The sequence below is a fragment of the Mobula birostris genome, chromosome 8 (assembly GCF_030028105.1).
Source record: "Mobula birostris isolate sMobBir1 chromosome 8, sMobBir1.hap1, whole genome shotgun sequence".
NCBI lineage: Eukaryota > Metazoa > Chordata > Chondrichthyes > Myliobatiformes > Myliobatidae > Mobula > Mobula birostris.
This window is the reverse complement of record NC_092377.1, coordinates 17,271,220-17,293,054: the sequence shown is the minus strand read 5'-3', so window position 1 is coordinate 17,293,054 and position 21,835 is coordinate 17,271,220. Positions and strand designations below refer to the sequence as shown.

Sequence of the window (21,835 nt, the reverse complement as noted above, 5' to 3'; positions counted from 1 at the left end):
GACTGTTTTGAACTGACCACTGGCAGATGTTCAAAAAGGCTGTCACCAACTGAGTAGATACAGGTCTCAAGGAATATACCTGATCTGTCATGGACCACATCAGTAAGTGCACAGACGACATTGGAACCTCAAGAATGGGCATCTCACAGCCGAACCAGAATCACTGGCTAAATGCCGAGGTGCCTTCCCACTAAAATCACAGGACACTGCCTTCATGTCCAGTGACAGAACAGTTCTCTGAGCAACCAAGAGAAACCTCATCTTCGGCATCGAGAGAGCAAAGACCATCTACGCACAAAGAATTCAGATGATGCTTTGCTACTGCTTCTGCATGGGAGGTGCTTTTGGGGTGCTACTTTTTTTATGCCATTCATTCCTTGGGGTTTTTCTTCTGTTTTGTGGATTCTGCAGAGTAAGAATGTATACTGTATACATTCTGTGATATTAAATTGAACCACTGAACACCTTTCTGACAACAATCCACAGAGTATGTGCTGGGGCATCAAGCTCATTACTGACTGCAAGGAAAAACAGCACTGACTGCACCACTGGTGCCTCCCCCCACTGCACCCCCCGCCCCAGTGCTCTAAAACTTTTATACACGTTTCAAGGCCTGCAATACAACGCTGGCCATAAAAGTTATTTCACCCCGCCGCCAACTCCCAGATGCGAGGAGGATTCCGCAGAGTCAATCCTCGTAAGGCAACCAGACCAGACAATACCCCAGGCTGAGTACTCAGGAAGCGTGCACAGCAGCTCACTGATGCTTTCACCGACATCTTCAACACTTCACTCATCCAGGCTGCCGTTCCCACATGTCCCCAATAGGCTGGTCCTGGACTTATTTCCTGGCATAAATTACCTATTACTATTTAATTATTTATGGTGCAACTGTAACGAAAACCAATTTCCCCCGGGATTAATAAAGTATGACTATGACTATGCTTCAAATCAGCCACCATTATTCCTGTACTGAAGAACTCTACATCTTCCGAACTAAGTGACTATCGCACAGTGGCACTACCACTGATTAAGTGCTTTGAATGGCTGATAACGGTATATATCACACACTCCGCTGGTGCCACACTGGGCACTTACCAATATGCTTACTGACAGAACTGCTCAATGACAGATGCCACAGCTTCTGTCATTCAACTGGCCCTGCCACACCTAGAAAACAAGGATACTTGCGTCAGAATGCTGTTTTTGGATTTCAGTTCGGCATTCAACACTATTGTCTCTCAGATCTTGGTGAACAACCACCTACTCCTCGGTCTCCTACTCCAAGTTCTAGGTCAATAGACCTCAGGTTATAGAACATAGAATAGTACAGCACAGTACAGGTCCTTTGGCCCACAATGTTGTGCCGACCTTCAAACCCTGCCTCCCATATAAGCCCCCACCTTAGATTCCTCCATATACCTGTCTAGTAGTCTCTTAAACTTCACTAGTGTATCTGCCTCCACCACTGACTAAGGCAGTGCATTCCACGCACCAACCACTCTCTGAGTAAAAAATCTTTCTCTAATATCCCCCTTGAACTTCCCACCCCTTACCTTAAAGCCATGTCCTTTTGTATTGAGCAGTGGTGTCCTGGGGAAGAGGCGGTGGCTATCCACTCTATCTATTCCTCTTATTATCTTGTACACCTCTATCATGTCTCCTCTCATCCTCCTTCTCTCCAAAGAGTTAAGCCCTAGCTCCCTTAATCTCTGATCATAATGCATACTTTCTAAACCAGGCAGCATCCTGGTAAATCTCCTCTGTACCCTTTCCAATGCTTCCACATCCTTCCTATAGTGAGGTGACCAGAACTAGACACAATACTCCAAGTGTGGCCTAACCAGAGTTTTATAGAGCTGCATCATTACATCGCAACTCTTAAACTCTATCCCTCGACTTATGAAAGCTAACACCCCATAAGCTTTCTTAACTACCCTATCCACCTGTGAGGCAACTTTCAGGGATCTGTGGACATGTACCCCGAGATCCCTCTGCTCCTCCACACTACCAAGTATCCTGCCATTTACTTTGTACTCTGCCTTGGAGTTTGTCCTTCCAAAGTGTACCACCTCACACTTCTCCGGGTTGAACTCCATCTGCCACTTCTCAGCCCACTTCTGCATCCTATCAATGTCTCTCTGCAATCTTTGACAATCCTCTACACTATCTACAACACCACCAACCTTTGTGTCGTCTGCAAACTTGCCAACTCAGCCTTCTACCCCGACATCCAGGTCGTTAATAAAAATCACGAAAAGTAGAGGTCCCAGAACAGATCCTTGTGGGACACCACTAGTCACAACCCTCCAATCTGAATGCACTCCCTCCACCACCACCCTCTGCCTTCTGCAGGCAAGCCAATTCTGAATCCACCTGGCCAAACTTCCCTGGATCCCATGCCTTCTAACTTTCTGAATAAGCCTACCGTGTGGAATCTTGTCAAATGCCTTACTAAAATCCATATAGATCACATCCACTGCACTACCCTCATCTATATGCCTGGTCACCTCCTCAAAGAACTCTATCAGGCTTGTTAGACACGATCTGCCCTTCACAAAGCCATGCTGACTGTCCCTGATCAGACCATGATTCTCTAAGTGCCTATAGATCCTATCTCTAAGAATCTTTTCCAACAGCTGAATCTTTTATCAGGATGCACAACTGCTCCTTCCTCCCCATCATCCTTAACATGGGTGCCCCTACCAGGACTGTGTGCTGAGCCCACTGCTGTACACACTGCTTACATGACTGCACAGCCAAACACCCAAGCAATCACACAATCACTGGAAACTGCATGGCGGCAGACAGGAAGGCTCTGCAATGGGTAGTCAAAACTGCCCAATGCATCACTGGTACCAGTCTACCTGCCGTCAAGGAAATATATACAGAAAGGAGCTAGAACAAGGCCAACAACATCATGATTCCAGCCACTCTGCCCATAGACTGTTTGTCCCACACCTATCAGGAAACAGACTACGAAGCATCTACGCTAGGATCACCAGACTGAAAAGCAGTTACTTTCCCCAAGCGGTAAGGCTGATCAACACCTTCACCCATTAACTCTGCCACTACTACTTCATTTTCCATCAGTCACCTTACGTACAGCCTAGTGTCACTTTATGGACATACAATCAATCTATCTATATAAAGCTTTATACTGATGGTGTTTCTTCTTATTATTATTTTTGTGTTCTTTATCTTTTGTTTCTTTTTGTACTGCATCGGATCCAGAGTAACCATTATTTCATTCTCCTTGTGCTTGTGAACAGGAAATAACATTAAATCTCTAATTGAAATACGGTCCATGACCTCAGTGCTGCTTTGCCTCACTTCCATAGACTGTTTCTGTCTCTGGAGCAAAATAGAGATACAAAAATCCATCCACGGTCTCCCCTACTTCTTTCAGCTCCATGCATAGATGATCACTTGATCTTCCAGAGGACCAATTTTATCCCTCCTATTCTTTTGCTCTTAATGTACATACCCGTAGAAGTCCTTGGGATTCTCCTTCAACTTGTCTACTAGAGCAACCTCATGTCCTCTTTTAGCCCTCCTGATTTCCTTCTTAAGTATGCTCTTGTATTTCTTATACTACTTAAGTACCTCATTTGTTCCTTCCTGCTTATGCCTGTGATGCACCCCCTTCTTCTTCTTCTTCACCAGGGCCTCAATATCTTTTGAAAACTATGGCTCCCTAAACCTGTTCTCCTTGCCTAGTATTCTGACAGGAACATAAAAACTCCATACTCTCAAAATTTCACTTTTGAAGTCCTCCCATTTACCATGTACACAGTTGCTAGAATACAACCTGTCCCAATCCACACTTGCCAGATCCTTTCAGATAACATCAAAATTGGCCTTTCTCCATGTTAGAATCTCAGCCCAAGGACCAGATCTATCCTTTTCCATAATTATTTTGAAACTAATGCCATTATGATCACTAGGTGTAAAGTGTTCCCTACATAAACTGCCATCATCTGCCCTGTCTTATTCCCTAATAGGATATCTTGTACTGCACTCTCTCTAGTTGGAACTTATGTACTGATCAATGAAACTTTCCTGAACACATGAGGAACTCCATCCCATCCAGCCCTTTTACAGCATGGGAGTCCCAGTCAATATGTATGCAATGTTCAAATCACCTCCCATCAAAACCTTAGATTTCTTGCGACAGTCTCCAATCTCTCTATATACAAATAAACTTGCTACTTACAAATTTTCTCCTCTAAATCCCACGGACTGCTGGGTGGACTATTATATTATTTAACCAATTTCCCCCGGGATCAATAAAGTATGACTATATAATCCCATTAACATGGTCATCCCTTTCTTATTCCTCAGTTCCACTATAAAACCTCAGTTAACAAGCTCTCCAGTCTGTCTTGACTGAGCACTGCCATGACATTTTCCCTGACGGGTAATGCTACCATTTCCCCTCTAATCCCTCCCACTCTATAAAGTGTAAAACAATAGAACCCTGGAACATTAGCCTGCCAATCCTGGCCCTCCTGCAACCACTAATAGCTACAATGTCACAGTTGCACGTGTTGATCCATGCCCTAAGCTCATCTGCCTTTCTTACAATACTCCTTGCATTGAAATACGCACAACTCAGAACATTAGTCCCACTATGTTCAATCTTTCAATTCCTGACTTTGTATTTAGGCTTAAACTTCTTTCCACACAACCACTTCACTATCTGCTCTGGCTTCTATCCTCCTGCAACTTAAACTGTACCCCCACTCACATGCAGCACAAGCAAACCTCCTGCTAGGATCTTAGTCCCCTTCCAGTTCTGGTGGAAACCATCTCTTCTGTACAGGTCCCACCTTCCCTCGAAGAGAGTCAAATGATCTAAAACTCTGAAACCCTCCCTCCTGCATCATCTCCTTAGCCATCTGTTAAACTGGATGACCTTCTCATTTCTGGGTTCAGTAGCACACAGCACAATTAGCAATCCTGAGATCACAGTTCGTGCAGTTTTGGTCATCTACCTACAAGAAAGATGTCAGCAAGATTGAAAGAGTGCAGAAAAAATTTACAAGGATGTTGCCAGGACCTGAGAAACTGAGATGCAAGGGGAAGGTTGAATAGGTTAGGACTTCTTTCCAAGGAGAATGAGCGGTGGTTCAATAGAGATATACAAAATTACAAGGGGTATAGATAGAGTAAATGCAAGCAGACTTTTTCCACTAAGGTTGGGCGAGACTAGAATTAGAGGTATGAGTTAAGGGTGAAAGGTGAGATATTTAAGAGGAATATGAAGGGGAATTTCTTCACTCAGCAGGTCGTGAGAGTGTGGAATGAGCTGCCGGCAGAGGTGGTGGATGCAGATTCCATTTTAATATTTAAGAGAAATAGGGCCCATTTCTATTACTCTATTCCTTCATGAATTTTCAATGCAACTTATTCTCCTCACATTTGCACAAGCCCAGTCATCCATCTTTAATAGTCAATTGATGTACCAACATCACGCCTCTCTCATGTTCTGGTTTCCTCCCATATGCCAAAGGAAATTCACACAGACATTAGGGAGAATATGCAAACTCCACATAAATATCAAAGGTCAGAATTGAACCTTGATTACTGTAGACACAACACCACAGTTTTGTTAGCTGTGCCACTGTCCTGCCTAATCTTGAAGGACAAATTCTAAAGATTTGCAAATACTTCAGAGACTTCTCACTATTTCCAACTCCAGTGTCTCAGCAAAACTAGTATGTTTACTTGTAAAGCACATGTACAACTAGGATTTATGTAATATGTTCCAAGATACTTCAAAAATAACTTAACATTAAGCAAACTGCCTTTTTAAAGTAAAAATACAGTAAAGTTTGAATAAATTCTGGAGGTACAAATAATAAATCGCTATATTACAGAATAAATAAATTACTTATATTAGTTATACATTGACATTTACAAGGAAGATTTGAAAACTGAGAAATTCCAAAGCAAATTTTCTCTAAGCATAAGAAACTCTAATTTTATTTTGGGCAGAGGTTATTTTGAGGTCCAAATATCTGATGTATTTTCGAATCAGTTTAACACAACTGATTTAATCACAGAACCTGCCACAGCACATCATGATGGATAGCTGAGATGATTAGCAACTTTTACAAAGTTCCAATTTGATGACTCTACAACTGAACAGTACAGCATTAAGTATATATAAATGCTAAACCATCTTAATCACCTATTTTTTATTATTTTCATCTGTTAATTATATTAATTGCTCCATATTCAGTCCCATTAAAATATAAATATACAGAATTTATGCAGAGTGAACTGACCGCATGCTCAGATACCTCCAACAGTGAGCATATGTAATAAAATAAACAGCCCCAAAGAGTAATAATCTAAAAGTGATGCATTAAAATTTTAATGCAATATTTTGCAATGACTGATAGGTACAATTAATAAGCAATATATATCTAATATTATATTAAGAAGCAAAGTACCTGCAGCCTTGTGCAAATCTACTGTACTGACAATCATATCTGCTCTGGCCTCCACAGAACCATCCATCATCTCCTTTGATTCTTCAGCCTCTGGAGGTTTCTGTGGTAACTGCAACTGGCTTGTAAACTTTTCATGCTAGAAACAAGATTCAGTTATTTCCAAAAGTTTTACTTTTAGTGCACAGATGTTATGGCGTAATAGTACTAAAATGGATGCAGAACATTATATCATGTAACTTAATACTGATAGCCCTTACCTTAAGTGCTTCTTCAGGGACTCGCAGTTCCCCTCTCACCACAGTAAACAAATTAGTATGTGAAGCATATTAAGGAAACTTGGGAACAAAAGAACAGCATGCAAACCAAAATATTTTTAGCTGCTGAAAAGTAATCATCAGCATTTCTAATTGTTGTGGAAGGTGTGGCAGGAAAATCAGCTGTAGCATGATGTATAATGGCTAATGCCTTTAAATATATTTACAAGCAATGCTATCACTGTTTATTAAAGAGACACCACTAGATAATGGCCCACATATCCAGATTGTTGATTAACAGAATTACACAGTAATCTCAAAAGGCTGAGAGTTGGTTTTATAAATTACATAAGTTTTAGAGAACAAGAGAAATCTAATGAGGTTACATGTTGTTTGGCACTTGACTCTTGACAAGGCCAAATTAAAATAATAATTAAAAATTCACATATATATATTTTTTTAAACCTAAAAGTGCTATTTACTGGTAGGAATAGATGAGAGAAAAAGAAATACATTTAAAGAGAAGCTTGATGAATGCGAAGTAGATTGGAATAAAAGGATGTTAACACAGCAAGATAGAGAGATATAGGATGTTTGTGTGAGAATAAATATCAGAACAGACAAACCTGATTGAATACCCTATTTCTGTTTAGTAGGCTGCAGATCAATTTGTAAAATTTCAATGTTCACTAAGAAGGATATCATAACCAAATCGAAGTTTGTCATCAATCTTCAGAGTGATGTAGGTCTGCTCTGGTATACGGGTTTCATTCACGAATGTCTGTGAAAATACAGGCGTTTCAGTTAGGAACCAGTAACAGACTATTTCTCATACCGCAAAATACAATTTGTAATAGAATTGCTTTCAAACTTCCTGGATATAAACAAAGATAGTTAATTACAAAATTACATTTTTTTTAAAAAGAGCAAATGGAATGATATCCTTCTTCCCCTCCCCCACCTTTTTATTCTCACTTCTTCCTCCTTTTCAGTCCTGAAGAAGGGTCTCGACCCAAAACGTCAACTGCTTATTCATTTCCGTAGATCCTGTCTAACTTGCTGAGTTCCTCCAACACTTTGAGTGTGTGCTTTAGTTTTACAGCAAGCTTGAATGGAATGCACACAGTACCTTGTAAAAGTATTCAGCCCCTAACCCTTCAGTCACACAAATGACCAGAGATTTTCAATTACATGCTCCTTTTTGACACTGTAGAGCCCAAAATACAGGGAAAATTGTAAAGCATAAAAAACTAAATATTCAGAAACTGAAATGTTAGCAGTTCAAAAGTATTCATTCCCCTTAGTTGAACAACCTCTCACAGCCATTACAGCCTGTAGTCTTTTTGGGTAAGTCTCAATTAGCTTCTTACAATGTGATGGAGCAAGATTTGCCCATTCTTTCTTCCAAAATTGCTCAAGCTGTGCCAGGTTACTGGACAGTAATCTTGAGCTCTTGCCAGAGATGCTCGATCGGGTTAAAGTCGGTATTGTGACTGGGTCACTCAAGGACAACAATTTTCTTCATTTGAAGCCACTCCATGACTGCTCTAGCAGTGTGCCTTAGATCATTGCCCTGCTGAAAGATGAACTTCCTCCCCAGTTTAAGCTTTCCGGTAGAGGCTACCAGGTTTTTAAATCCAGAATCTCTATTTAGCAGCATTCATCTTCCCTTTAATCCTGACCAGATTTCCAGTCCCTGCTGTTTAAAAGCAACCCCATAGGATGATGCAAACTCCACAATACTTTACAGCAGGGATGGTGTTACCTGGTTGATGCACAATATTAGGTTTCTATCACACGCTTAGTGTTGAAGCCAAAAAGTGCCAATTTTGGATCAGCAAATTTGCTAATGATACAAAGATTGGAGGTGTAGTAGACAGTGAGGAAGGTTTTCAGAGCCTGCAGAGAGACTTGGACCAGCTGGAAAAATGGGCTGAAAAATGGGAGATGGAGTTTAATACAGACAAGTGTGAGGTATTGCACGTTGGAAGGACAAACCAACGTAGAACATACAGAGTTAATGGTAAGGCACTGAGGAGTGCAGTGGAACAGAGGGATCTGGGAATACAGATACAAAATTGACTGAAAACTGGCTTCTTTCACATTAAGAATTCAAGTCAGATCATTCACTTGGTATTTCTGCTCACTGTAGTTTGTTTTTAGCTCTCACATTCTAGGCACCGCCATTGTTTATCATCTCTATTTCTCCTGATGCTTGTTTTACCGCCCACCACCATTCACAGATAGATGCAACAGGACTGCCAAGTATTACTCTGATGGTATGGAAACACTTGGCTCTCTCCATTTTCGGCTGTTTGGCTTCTTGTCACACTGAGTCTTCTGTTGGGAAGTTGTATAATTAGCATTTAAAAACAGCACAGGAAAAGGCCCTTCAGCCCATGATGTCTATATGGGCTAAGATGCCAATTTGAACTGCATATTTGTCTGCATGTGGTCTATATCACCCCTACTTCCTGCCTGTTAAGGCTCTAAACATTGCTATTGTGTCAGTTTCCACCACCTTCCCTAGCAGCAGGTGCCAGGCACTTACTATTGAATAAAATAACTTCCCAAATAAATTGCTGCTCAACTTTTCCTCTTTTCATCTTAAAGCTTCTGCCCTCTAGTATTTGACATTTAATCTACCTTGTCTGTGCTTATTATAATTGTTACATTTCAATCAGTGCCTGATGCCCCACAGAAAACAGTTCAAATTTGTCCAACCTCTCCTTAGTTAACACCTCTAATCCACACAGCGTCCTGGAGAACATCTTCTGCATTCTTTTGAAAACCTCTACTTTCCCCTATAATACAGCAAACAAAAATGCACACGATACTTCAAACGTAGCTTAAATCTTATAAGCTGCAATGACACACCAATTTTCATACTCAAACGTAAGTATGACATATGCAATACACACAAAATGCTGGAAGAAAAGCTCAGCAGGTCAGACAGCATCAATGAAGGGAAATAAAGTCAATATTTTGACCCTAGACCCTTCATAATGTCTGCTCGAAATATCAACTGTTTATTTCCCTCCGTGTGTATCTCGCTCCATCTACAGTTTCAGGTGGCGCCAACCATATTATATGCCTTTTTCACCATTCTATTGACTTGAGATGTTACCTTCAGGGAGCTACTTTCCTCAAAATCCCTCTGTATCAATGGGCTCATGGGTCCTGCCATTTACTGTATACTTTTCCTTTTGTATTTGACTACCAAAAGAACACCATACATTTTCTTTAGGTTTGCCTAATGCTGCTCTAAGCATGCCTTTCTGAAATCTGTATTAAACTAGGGTTGATCCTTTGCCCTTTTGTAATATGCAGGGTGACACAGTAGCGAAGTGTCTAGTATAATATTTAACATCACCAGCAATTGAGGTTCAATGCCTGCTACTGTCAGTAAAGAGTATGTAGATTCTTGATGTAGGTTTCCTCTAGGTGCTCTCGTTCCTCCCACATTCCAAAGACATAAGGGTTAGTAAGTTGTGGGCATGCTAATTTGCTGCTGAAAGCATGGTGACACTTGTGAGCTGCCCCCAGCACATCCTCAGACTGTTGGCCATTGACACAAACGATGCATTTTACTCCATGCTTCCATGTATATGTGACAAGTAAAGCTGATCTCATTAAACCAGGAATGATCCACTGCCTTGAAGTTAACAGTAGTATTAATGTGCTCAAACAGATTATAGGTTGTAGTGGAAAACATTTCTGCTGCTGGTAATAACCCACCTTGCCTGATGAATACCCAGTTTTGCGCTGTCAGATGTATTCCTAGTCTATTTGAGATAGCACAACAGCAATGCCACAGAATGCTATGATGGAAGGTATCGCCCATATGATGACAGCCCCAACAATACTGCCATGTAACATAAGTGCAGCAGGTAGGTTAGCAAAGACAGGGTTTATCATAAAACCCTTTGTCTCATCGAGTCTGCTCCGCCATTTCATCATGGTTGATCTATTTCTCTTTCAGACCCAATCTTCTGACTTTTCTCCATATCCCTTCACACCCTGACTAATCAAGACTAAATCAACTTCTGCCATAAATATACCCAATGACTTGGCTTTCACAGCCGCCTGTGGCAACGAATTCCACAGACACTCTGGCTAAAGAAATTTCTCCTCATCTCCATTCTAAATGGATATCCCACTATCCTGAGGCTGTGCTCCCTGGTCCTGGACTCCCCTACCATAGCAAACATTCTCCACATCCACTCTATTAAGGATTTTCAACATTCAATTGATTTCAATGTGATCCCACCCCATCCCCACCCCCTATTCTTTTGTATTCCAGGGAGTACAGGCCCAGGTCCTAAAATCAGTCCTCATTTACATTCCCATAGTCATCCTCTTGAATTTCCTATGAACCTTCTCGAATGTCAGCATATCCATTCTTAGATAAGGGGCTCAAAACTGCTCACAATACTCCAAGTGAGGCCTTACCAGTGCCTCATAAAACCTCAACTTTAAATCCTTGCTTTGATGTTCTAGTCCTCTTGAAATGAATGCTGACATTGCATTTGCCTTCCTCACTACCGACTCAATCTGCAAGCTAAACTTTAGATCAGGGGTTCCCAACTTGGGGTCTACAGACCCTTCGGTTAATGGTCGGGGTCCGTGACATAAATAAAAGGTTGTGAACTTCTACTTTAGGGAATCCTGCATGAGGACTCTCAAGTCCCTTTGTACTTCAGATGTTTGAATTTTCTCTTCATTTAGAAAATAGTCTACCTTTTTATTTCTTCTAGCAAAGTGCATGACCATACACTTCCCATCACTGTATCTATCTGCCACTTCTTTGCCCATCCTTCTAATCTGTCCAAGCCCTTCTGCAGCCTCCTTGCTTCCTCAACACTACCTGCCCCTCCACCTATCTTTGTATCATCTGCAAACTTGGCCACAAAGCCAGCAATTACTTCACTGATATGTAACATGTAACATAAAAAGGAGCAGTCCCAACACAGACCCTTGTTGATCAGCACTAGTCACAGGCAGCCAAATCAGAAAAGACTCCCTTTATTTCCACTCTTTGCCTCCTGCCAATCAGCCACTGCTTTATCCATGCTGGCATCTTTCTTGTAATACCATGGGCTCTTACTTGTTAAGCAGCCGTATAACAGCTTTGAAAATATAACAACTTCATAACAACTTCTGAAAATCCAAGTACACAATATTCACTGATTATCCTTGTTGAATCTCTTGCCACAGACTCAGCTTGACAAGTATGTCCATCACCATTCAGCTTTCTAGGGTCCTTGGTGGTGCTACCATGCTAACATACCTTCTTTGCCCTGGTTACTTAGTGTTATTTCCAAGTTTTGTTTAAAAATGGAGGAGAACTGATTTATCATCTGAGGTAGATGACAGGCATTTGACCTGATGCTATAAGACTTCTTGGGGTCTGGTACCACTCATTCACCTGTATTCCATTGAACAATTAGCTCAGAGTCAGTTCTGCCAGTGCAAAGGAATTATCCTAAGTTTGTGTTGGAGTGATCTGGCATGCTGTTTGCAAGGAGCGATTCTGTGAGTGCAACTATATCAGGCCCTCGCTTGGGATACCTCTCCCAATTTAGACACCAGTCCCCACATGATCACCAGGTCAACAAGGTTGGGAATGACTGCAGTTTCTGAATTTAGGGTTTAGGCCATTGCCAGTTATTCAGCCTGCTTTTATCCTTTTTATGCTTTAATAAAGTTCTTTTTTTGTAACTGGATGACTGATCACAAATCCCATGCCTGAAATATTTTCCTCTTTCCACAGATATTTTCTGACCTGTTTTTTCAGCATTTTTCATTCTTATTGTGAATAGCTTCTTTCGTCATTTCAGAGGGCAATGTGGCCACAAGACAGACTTTGCAAGGGCAACAGAATTGAATTTGATGAAAGAGATTAGTGAACCAGATTGTTCAGAGAGCATCATAACCAGAAATCCCTGCAAAGTGAGGTCTGATATCAATCAATGTTCGAAAGTTTATGTTAAGAAAGATTAATCTTGGGTGGTAGATTGAAGGCCTGGGATAAATATTATTATTCTACAAAGTTGATATTTTATTCAGATACAGTGTTGAATAAGCCCTTCCTGTCCTTTGACCTGCACTGCCCAGTAACGCCCGATTTAACCCTAACCTAATCATGGGACAATTTTACAATGGCTAATTAACCTACCAACCAGTATGTCTTTGGGCTGTGGGAGGAAACCCATGCGGTCACAGGAAGAATGTACAGACAGCAGCGGGCATTGAAGCCATGTTGCTGGTACTATCAAGTGCCGTGCTAACCACTACACTACTGTGCTGCCGCTATTCAAGGCCAATATGTTCTTGAAAAATGAAAAACGTGGAGGAGGATCTGGTGCTTTCCTGGCACATGCAGGTATCAATTTTAACCAACATTTCGATGACGAACTCTGCCATCTTCATCAACGGCAGAGTTTGTCATCAAAACGTCAGTTAAAATTGATACTATACCCAGCTGGAAGCCTGAGAAGAGTTTACTCATAATTGAAAATGTATTACAATTCATAAAGAAAATAAGGTAGAGAAACTGGGAAGGATTACAGGTTTCCCCTGCCATCCGAAGGTAGAGCGTTCCTATGAAACGGTTCATAAGCTGAAATGTCGTAAAGCGAAGAAGCAATTACCATTTATTTATATGGGAAAATTTTGTGAGTGTTCGCAGACCCAAAAATAACCTACCAAATCATGCCAAATAACACATAAAACCTAAAATAACAGTAACATATCATAAAAGCAGGAATGATATGATAAATACACAGCCTATATAAAGTAGAAATACTTTTCCACAATCATTACTGAACTGTTCTCCGTAGTGAAAATCTCACACAAGCGCCGTCGGCAGAAAATCTCACGCAAGCGCTGTTGGCAAGAACACTCTCTCCAGTAACATTTAAGCTATGAAGCTGCCAAATCATACCAAATAACACGTAAAAATACACAGCCGATATAAAGTAGAAATAATGTATGTACAGCGTAGTATCACTTACCGGAATTGGGACAGCGCCGAGCACACTGATGATGGTGTGTTAGGCTGAGTCGGAGTTTGGGTGGTGCAGTGGCCTTCCACCCTCCAGGCCGCCGAGCGATACATTGCCGCGAAGCACGCAGGGGTCCAGCGGCAGCCGGGAGGCACACAGCACATCTTTAAGAAAAAAGCCGAAATAAACAAGCTAATTAATTAGGTGCCGCCCGACATGTAATTGTCGGCCCAGATCAGTGCCAATTTCCGATTGCGTCGTCTCTGATCTGGGCCGACAATTACGTGTCGGCAGCACCTAATTGATCAGCATGTTTATTTCAGCTTTTTGCTTAAAGATGTGCTGTGTGCGTCCCAGCTACCGTTGCATTTTCCACTAATCGGTATCTATCCGTGGCCTGGGGGTTGGGGTGGTGGGAGACTGGAGTGTCATCTCGTCGTCTCTTTCCATTAGAGCAGGCAGCTCATCTTCTTCTATCTCTGCTTGCCTCGATGTCGAAGGTCGAGGTTCGTCGTCTGCTGTGGCTGATGTGGAAGGCTTGCTTGACTGCTGAGCCTCGCACATTTTACTATCACACAGTTCTTTAATAAGTACTCAAACCATCCTGCAAATATCTCCTAAACCGACATACTCTTTCAAAATTGAAGTCATACTTCATCATTACTCATTCGGTTTCGATTGTTATCCTTTTTTCTTCCAATTGCATCAGCTCTTCATCTGTCAGTTCTTGTGATGGGATGCCAAAACTTCTTCAACATCATGTTTGTCAGCTTCCACAAGCCAAACTCACGTTGTCCTTACTTCGTTCACCACGATCAAAATGCTTAATTATGTCTAGTTTTACCCTAAGTGTAACACCCTTAAAACCTCTTTCAGGCTTTTCTGATACCTTGGAACTCATCTTGCAAACGGCTGCTCACAGGCATGTGTTAAAACAAAGCAGTTCCGAATCCGGGGGAGAGCGGCTGCTCGGGGCGCGCTCTGCCTTTTATCGCGCGCTGAATTTTTTTTCGTAACAGTGAAAACACCTTCTGAAAGCGAAAACAGGGTACTAATGTAGGTCTTTCGTAACAGTGAGGTTTCATAAGGCGAAGGTTCGAAAAGTGGGGGACACCTGTATCTAGAATTTGGTCATCTAGCTGACATTCAGGAGGTACTTAAGCACTTAAGTGGAAGAGTTTAGATGACAAGCTCCACAGCACTCATCTAAACTCTTGTACCTCCCAGCCCTGCATACACATTACTTCAAAAGCACTAGATAGAGGCTGCTGGAAACACAAGCAGAAAACTCAACAGGTCAGACAGGATCGGTACATAAAAAGTTTGAGATCAACAGAAAAGACATTTTGACACATAATGATTAAAATGAATCAAACTAAGTTCCAGCAAAAATATAGTGTCAGTCAATGACTATCAAAGGCTCTCTTACCCCATTTAGACTACCAAGGTCCTTAACTTTATGCTCATCTTCAGTAGAGTTATAGTTGATCACTGCATGTTGCTTGTCCACACTGCGGGACTGTGAAAAGAGAAAACAATATTTTCCCACAAATTTTATTTTATTCAGAATAAAAACAATCTCATTTCACGTTTACTTGAAGATTTCTCAAAACCAGATTCACTTCACTCCACTACAGAGTCCTTTAATATCATTCACACTATCTTTAATGATATGAAATCTACCTGTAATACAGAATGAATTGTTTATGGTCAACGTTTCATTCTCCTGATCCTTGGTTGATTTTAAGGATTGTTTTCAATATCCTCCCCTTTGATTTTGCTACTCATTTTTATGCTTTATTTTCTTTCCAGTTTGCATCCTACTTTTTGCAAAGCAACCCAAGAATTCTTCTTGCAGAAGAACAACATTACATCAAAATATATGCAAGGATCAAACCTCTTGTCTACTCTGAGGGCCAAGATCTTGATTTACATAGAGGCCAACCTACTCAGGATCTACAAAATCCAAAAAGCAATAAAGCACAAAAGCAGGCCCTTTAGCCCAACTAGTCCATACCCTCCCTGCTAGTCCCAGTTGTCCACATTCAGCCCAGATGAGGAATAAATTTTTTATGATGTTTATGTACTGTAATCAAGATACCTAATAGGTATCTGGCCTGCATATATGGCAGAGGAATTTTATAATCATGAAATCCCTTGCAAGACAAAAAGGTAGATGTCCTGAAAGTTTAATTGGATACTTTTTCTGCCAGCTATTTGAAAATGAGGCATTAAATATTCACATATACTGTAAGAGAAGTTAAACAACAAACTTTCTTTGGTATTACAAAGCCTGGTAATACAGAAGTAGAACTGTGTGGTGGTTTTCATGCAAGTTGGCAATATAAAACTTTTTATGTAAGGCCTAATTCTGAAGTATAATGGGTTTCAACTTGAAGGAACATCAAGCAGCTATTCAAGATGGCAATCCATTTAACAGACTGCTGTTTATCTCTGATCTTTTCTGGAGGCTCACTGGGCACAAACTGCCCCTTTCCACAAAGCAATGACTGCAAATGACAATGCCAACCAAAATGGAAACTAATAAACATGAACTTTTTAATCCCAGGCTTGTCTCCATGTTATTTTACAATTTGATGATTAAGGTCTTATGTGGTGCACCATCCTATCTGATGAAATCACCCAATTCTATGCTGCAAAATTCTATGCATTCATCTGTACTGAGAAGCGAGAGAAAACATTTGGAAATGTGGACTTACTTTATTTACCTTTCTGCTAAATATTCCATGCATGCTTTGCTTTAAAAATACAGAATACTTTTCACAGATTAATATGGAGAGTAAACAATGCATATAATTAGTTATCTTCATTAGACCACTGATATCAATCCTTGGAACAGTTAGTCAGTTTCATATTGACTAAAGGTGAAAAGATAGTAAAGACTTGTTGCGAAAGCAGATCTTCAATAGGTGATTTAATTGTACTATTGCTAATGATCGCAGTTGAAAAGACAACCAATAAGATGCATGCACATGAAGGGGAGGATGGTGGATAAACACAAGAAAATTTCTTTATGCTGATGTCAAAAGCCCTTTATTGGCCCAACAAAGGAAGAAAAGTGCAAATGTCATCCATAGTTGTGTAATATCCCAATGTGAACTTATGGAAGAAAATATGTTAGTTAGTAAACCCAAAAGGAAGATAACATCCACACATGGAAAGCCAACAACTGACAATTTTTAAGCATCTTTTCCAGCTCTGACATGTCTGAGTCGGCAATATTTCTACTCACATTTAAACAAAGATTTTTTTTCCTCAAGAGACAACTGGCTCAACAAAACATGCATGACCATGTTTAAAGGTCAAATTAGTGGTATATTGACAACTTAGATAAATTTTATTTAGAACAAAGTCCTGAAATTGTAGAAATCTTTTAATTGGACAAAAAGCAAATACATAATTTTTTTTTGCATGCCAGATCAATTGGAAAAGCGTCACGTATTTTAAAATCAAAGCTGCAAAACTAGAGGATATCTAATGTATGATTATCTCTAGTAATTTAAAGCAAACTCTCTAAAGGATTTTTATTCTAGCCACAACTTAGTGACACATTGTTTACTGTATTCATACATCTGTCTTCAGCATCCACATGAATGCATTGTAGATTCCAGGCAAAAAAAAAAGAGTCTGAAGATGACTGTCCATATCTGTAAATTAAAGTCATTTAATCAGATTAGCTGAATAATTTGAATGTCAGCACTATTGTACTATTCTACTGAAATTGCTTACTCTGAGCTAAAGAGAAATTACTGAATACAAACACTATTTTTATGATGATATAATTTTTCTTTGTAACATTTAAGATGATGCCTGAAAGAAAACAGGCCAACATATTTTTTTTTTTATGTAGGCTAGGAACCCAACTACCAAAATATACTGGAAACACTCAACAGTTTAGGCTACAATTGAGGCAAGAGTACAGGGCTAATGGTTCAGATCAAAGATGCTTCATCAAAACTGGGAAGGAGAGAAAAGTTTGTCAAGCTGCATGGATGGTAAAACTTGGCTGATCAAAGGGGGTAGGCTACAAATAAATTTACTTTGTCAATGAACAAATGGAAGCAGCAAGAGCGTGGGAGCATAGGCAAAAACAAGCACTAATGGAGTTGCAAAATTCTGGATGTGTCCTCCATTTAAAGAGAAAATGAGCCAATGACATGGATGGATTACTGATACAGCCACATTGAAAATGCTGGAAGTACTCAGCAGGTCAGTCTACACCTACTGGTCCGATGGCACAGTACAACTTCTTCAGGGTAGGCATTCCTGGATGAGAGGTGGCATTGGAGTCGATTGAAAAATAATCAAAAAAGATCTGCAGAAATGCAGAGACACCTGCTGAGTACTTCCAGCATTTTCTGCTTGTGCTTTAGATTTCGGCATTTGTAGACTTTCTTAAAAATTCAAATTACATTACCAGAAATTCTAGAATTCAAGACCAAGTCCGGAGGACTGCAATGTCTCTGGACGGAAGATGAGGTACCGTTCCTTAAGCTTGCAGTGCTGGCTGACTTTCAAAGCGCAGGAGGCCACAGACCAACAAGTCAGAGTTGGAGTGGGATGGAGGTTATCAAGTGAATTACATTCGGTGTTCACAATGTAATCTCCTCTATGAGGAAGAAGCCAGATGCAGATTGGACTGCTGCTTTGCAAAGCACCTGCATTCAGTCTGCAAAGAGGAACCCTGAACTTCCTGTTGCCTACCACTTTAGTACCTTATCTCTCTCTGTCACTCTGATCCATTTGCCTCTGGCCTCCTGCATTGTTATAATAAGGACAAGAGCAAACTTGGGAAACATGACCGCACCTTCCATCTGGGCAAGCTGCAGCCTTCTGGACTTAATACTGAATTCTAAAACTTCAGGTAACTTGATTTCCTGACTCGATAGCATAGCAATATATGCTGTTTGTGCTATGTGCTGTTGGTAATGTGTTTTGCACCTTGGTCCCAGAGGAATATTGTTTGTTTTGATTGACTATATTCATGTATGGTCGAACTTCAACTTCCCTGCTGTCAGTACCAGTGATCCGTCATGTTGGCTCAGCTTCTTTTCTTCTTTTTCTCCCCAGAAGTGGATTACGTGCCCAGTTTGATCTTCGGGGCACATCTTACTGCTTTGCATTTCAAACTTTTGTCTGTGTTCTCACTCTCTAACTGCCTCCATTGGCCAGATTTTCTGTTAAACTGTTGTCAATTTAACCCTATGCTCACCCTAGTTTTACTCTCATCAGGGAAATACCTCCAACTCCGCCTTCCTGCAATTTAATGATTTAATTCAATATTATCTCTCCTTCCCAGTTCCTCTGAAATGTCAGCTTTGTTTCTCTTCCCACAGAATGTGGCCTGACCTGCCGCACATTTCCCAGCATTTTTCAACTTATATTGAAAAATAAGTTTGTCTTTTCTTCACTTTTTAATGGATATTATTTTTAAATAAATAATATAAAATGGCACCTTTCTTCAGTGTCAGCAGCAAGTGCTTCTAACACATATCTAGCAACAACCTGCCAGAGTAATTCTATAGTACCACATATGGCAACCACGCAACAGTTCCACTTCTCACACCAAACTTCCTTATGAGTTCTCTGAAATAAATTTATCATGTGAAATTAGAATCTGATTTTCAGCATACATCTTTTGTGCCAAAAAGCTCCTATATTCCTTTTACCTAAAACCTTTGAAGCCAGGACAAACAGATTGTATTCTAAACTCTCTCTACTATACTTAGGGCCAAGTATGAGGCATATTACAATGAAATCATTTATGTGGCAAAAAAGATGATTTTATAAGTGAGTTTGAATAAAGAGAATATGCATCTTTAAAAGTGGCAAGTAGTAATTGCCACTCATCTCCAGTTTTAAACTAAAAGGCTCATGTCCACACATATTTGTCACTAAGGGAGGAGAAAGAATACAAGAGAAGTTTAAATGTGATTTACACTGTACTATATATTTTTTTTAAAGTTTTATTTCACTAAAATCTGTCACACAACTTTAGGAAACAAATTCCAATCCTAAAGAAATAACACTTGTTCATATATTCTTCCTACTCACTCGTATCTGCAGGACTTTGCACACTTTGGCCATCTGGAAAAAATTTAAAAATGAAGTTATCCAAAATAAAAGTGCATGAAAAGGAGGGGAAAGAAAACAAAAGCTTTATAAATGCTGGAAAACACTTGGGTTTAATTTCTGGCAAATAATAAAAACAAACTTCTGTGGCATAGATAAAGATGATAATGAATTAAAGTTTTAGGGAAAAATATCATTTCACCACTGGCCCAAATACATCTGATGTCATGAAAGTTGGAATCCAAACAAATATTAGATGTGGCAACATTCATTTTGGACTATTTCAGATCTGCAGCTTCTCTCTTCAAAGCTGAGCACACACAGAAAGGAAAAGAGTCACATTCATGTCTAAAAACTTTCATTCTAATTAGACAATGTAGTCTATTGTAAACAATCTAAATAACTTTAATAAATTCTGTCAAAGGGTGCGAATAAAATCAGTTAATCTGAATTGCTTTGCTGAGCTCAAGTCTCAGTTCAGCTGAAAATACAGAAAAAAAACTGCATCATCCCTTCAGTCAGTTACCTGCAACATCAATTCACAGTCATCCCGGCCTACAAAGATCATTTCACGTGGTAGGCGGTGACGAGTGCCTCCGCTGCTCACCAAAAACCAGGATGTCAAGCTCATTTCTGCTGCTGCTAAATCCTGATTGAAGGTTACGTCATCCTGTGGAATAAAGAAAATATATATTTTAAGGTTCACTTATTCTTTGCAACACGACGAGAACCATACAATGCACCCTGCCATACACATTGGTGCATTCTGTGCTCTGATTAAAGCCAAATGTCTGAAGATATCACAGAAAATGACAGAGGCTGCTGGATTTGAGGATGGTTGAAAATTTATACTCAAGCTCCCAGCTGTTAAGTGTACAGCTGCATGATACTTGTAGTTCCAGAACAGCAAAAGCAATTAAATGCATTTTTTGAAACATTGATCTGACTTCCCATGAAATATCATTGAGCATATTTCAAAATTCTTCTTACAAAACAGCAAATCAGCACATCAAACCTAAAAACACTATACTTAGTCACTTCTATTGGTATTAATGTGGAAATTTGCAATTACTTCACAAAAGGTTCTGAATGACTATCAAATAACTACATTATTGTTGCACAAGTGTCTGCCACCACGAACACTGATTTAACGTGTTATGATAGTTGTAATATTTTCCCACAATTGACATTTAACAAGCTAATTTATTATACTTAACAGAATCATAGCATAAACATTTATAGGATGTTTTCCCTTCTTAGTGTATATAATTGGCAACCTTATTTATCCTTTTTTTGCCCAACGTACATAGTATAAAATGTAATTGAGTTCATTCCAGAACAAAGTGCTTATTGGGTAAAATATCTCATTGGAGAACAATTCAGAAGTCAACAGAAAACATTTAAGACACTTGATTTTCATGCTTTTTTTCCAAGATACTTCAGGTACTGATACTTTAATTTTATACCACAAGATTCCGTAAGGCAGAGCCTTTAGATCTTTTTTTAAAGCCAAAATTAAGAAACCAACAATGAAACATTTAATTCATACTTTAAAGAGCTGAGTGAAACAAAGACTCCTTTGCACAGAATTCTTTAAGTTTAGTCACTGGTGTTCTGCCATGATCCCTCATGATTAAAGTTGAATTGTTCAATGATGTCTGCAGTTCAAGGGGAACTGAAGTGGCTGATGAGTCAAAGGAGGGAACAGCAGATTCCTCCATGGATGAGATAAGAGGTGACTGGTGGAGCAGATGAATGAGCAGATTGTTAGGTAATGTGCTCCTTCCAGCATTTACTCTGAGCATCTGACCTCCTGATGCATGAACATTAAGGTTCTCAGTACAAATATTCCTGATCCATTTGAATGGATAAGGGCTACAGGGTTCTTACAGAGAAGTTGCATATTTCCCCCCCAAGGAGGCTTTAAGAATACCCTTAAATTATTTCCTTACAATCTCTGTCCTTGACACATGCAATAATGTAGCCTGTTCACAGTGAGAAAGAAACAAGGATGGTAGTT

At 39.9% G+C, this 21,835-nt stretch overlaps 1 protein-coding gene across 10 annotated transcripts in view; it reads right to left on the bottom strand.

Moving 5' to 3' along the window:
• The window catches only part of cep170aa (centrosomal protein 170Aa), a 181,532-nt gene that overhangs the window by 102,284 nt on the left and 57,413 nt on the right, over positions 1-21,835 (bottom strand). For 7 of the 10 annotated variants that reach the window (XM_072264845.1, XM_072264848.1, XM_072264847.1 and 4 more), the window contains exons 2-7: positions 20,342-20,485; positions 19,798-19,830; positions 15,152-15,241; positions 7,418-7,496; positions 6,719-6,777; positions 6,462-6,597 (exon numbers count right to left, since the gene is read on the bottom strand). In XM_072264845.1, coding sequence (XP_072120946.1) covers positions 6,462-6,597; positions 6,719-6,777; positions 7,418-7,496; positions 15,152-15,241; positions 19,798-19,830; positions 20,342-20,446 — 502 coding nt within the window. In that variant the 5' untranslated portion in view covers positions 20,447-20,485. The remainder of the gene's footprint in view (positions 1-6,461; positions 6,598-6,718; positions 6,778-7,417; positions 7,497-15,151; positions 15,242-19,797; positions 19,831-20,341; positions 20,486-21,835) is intronic. The other 3 variants (XM_072264849.1, XM_072264854.1, XM_072264853.1) reach the window with 1 other exon arrangement.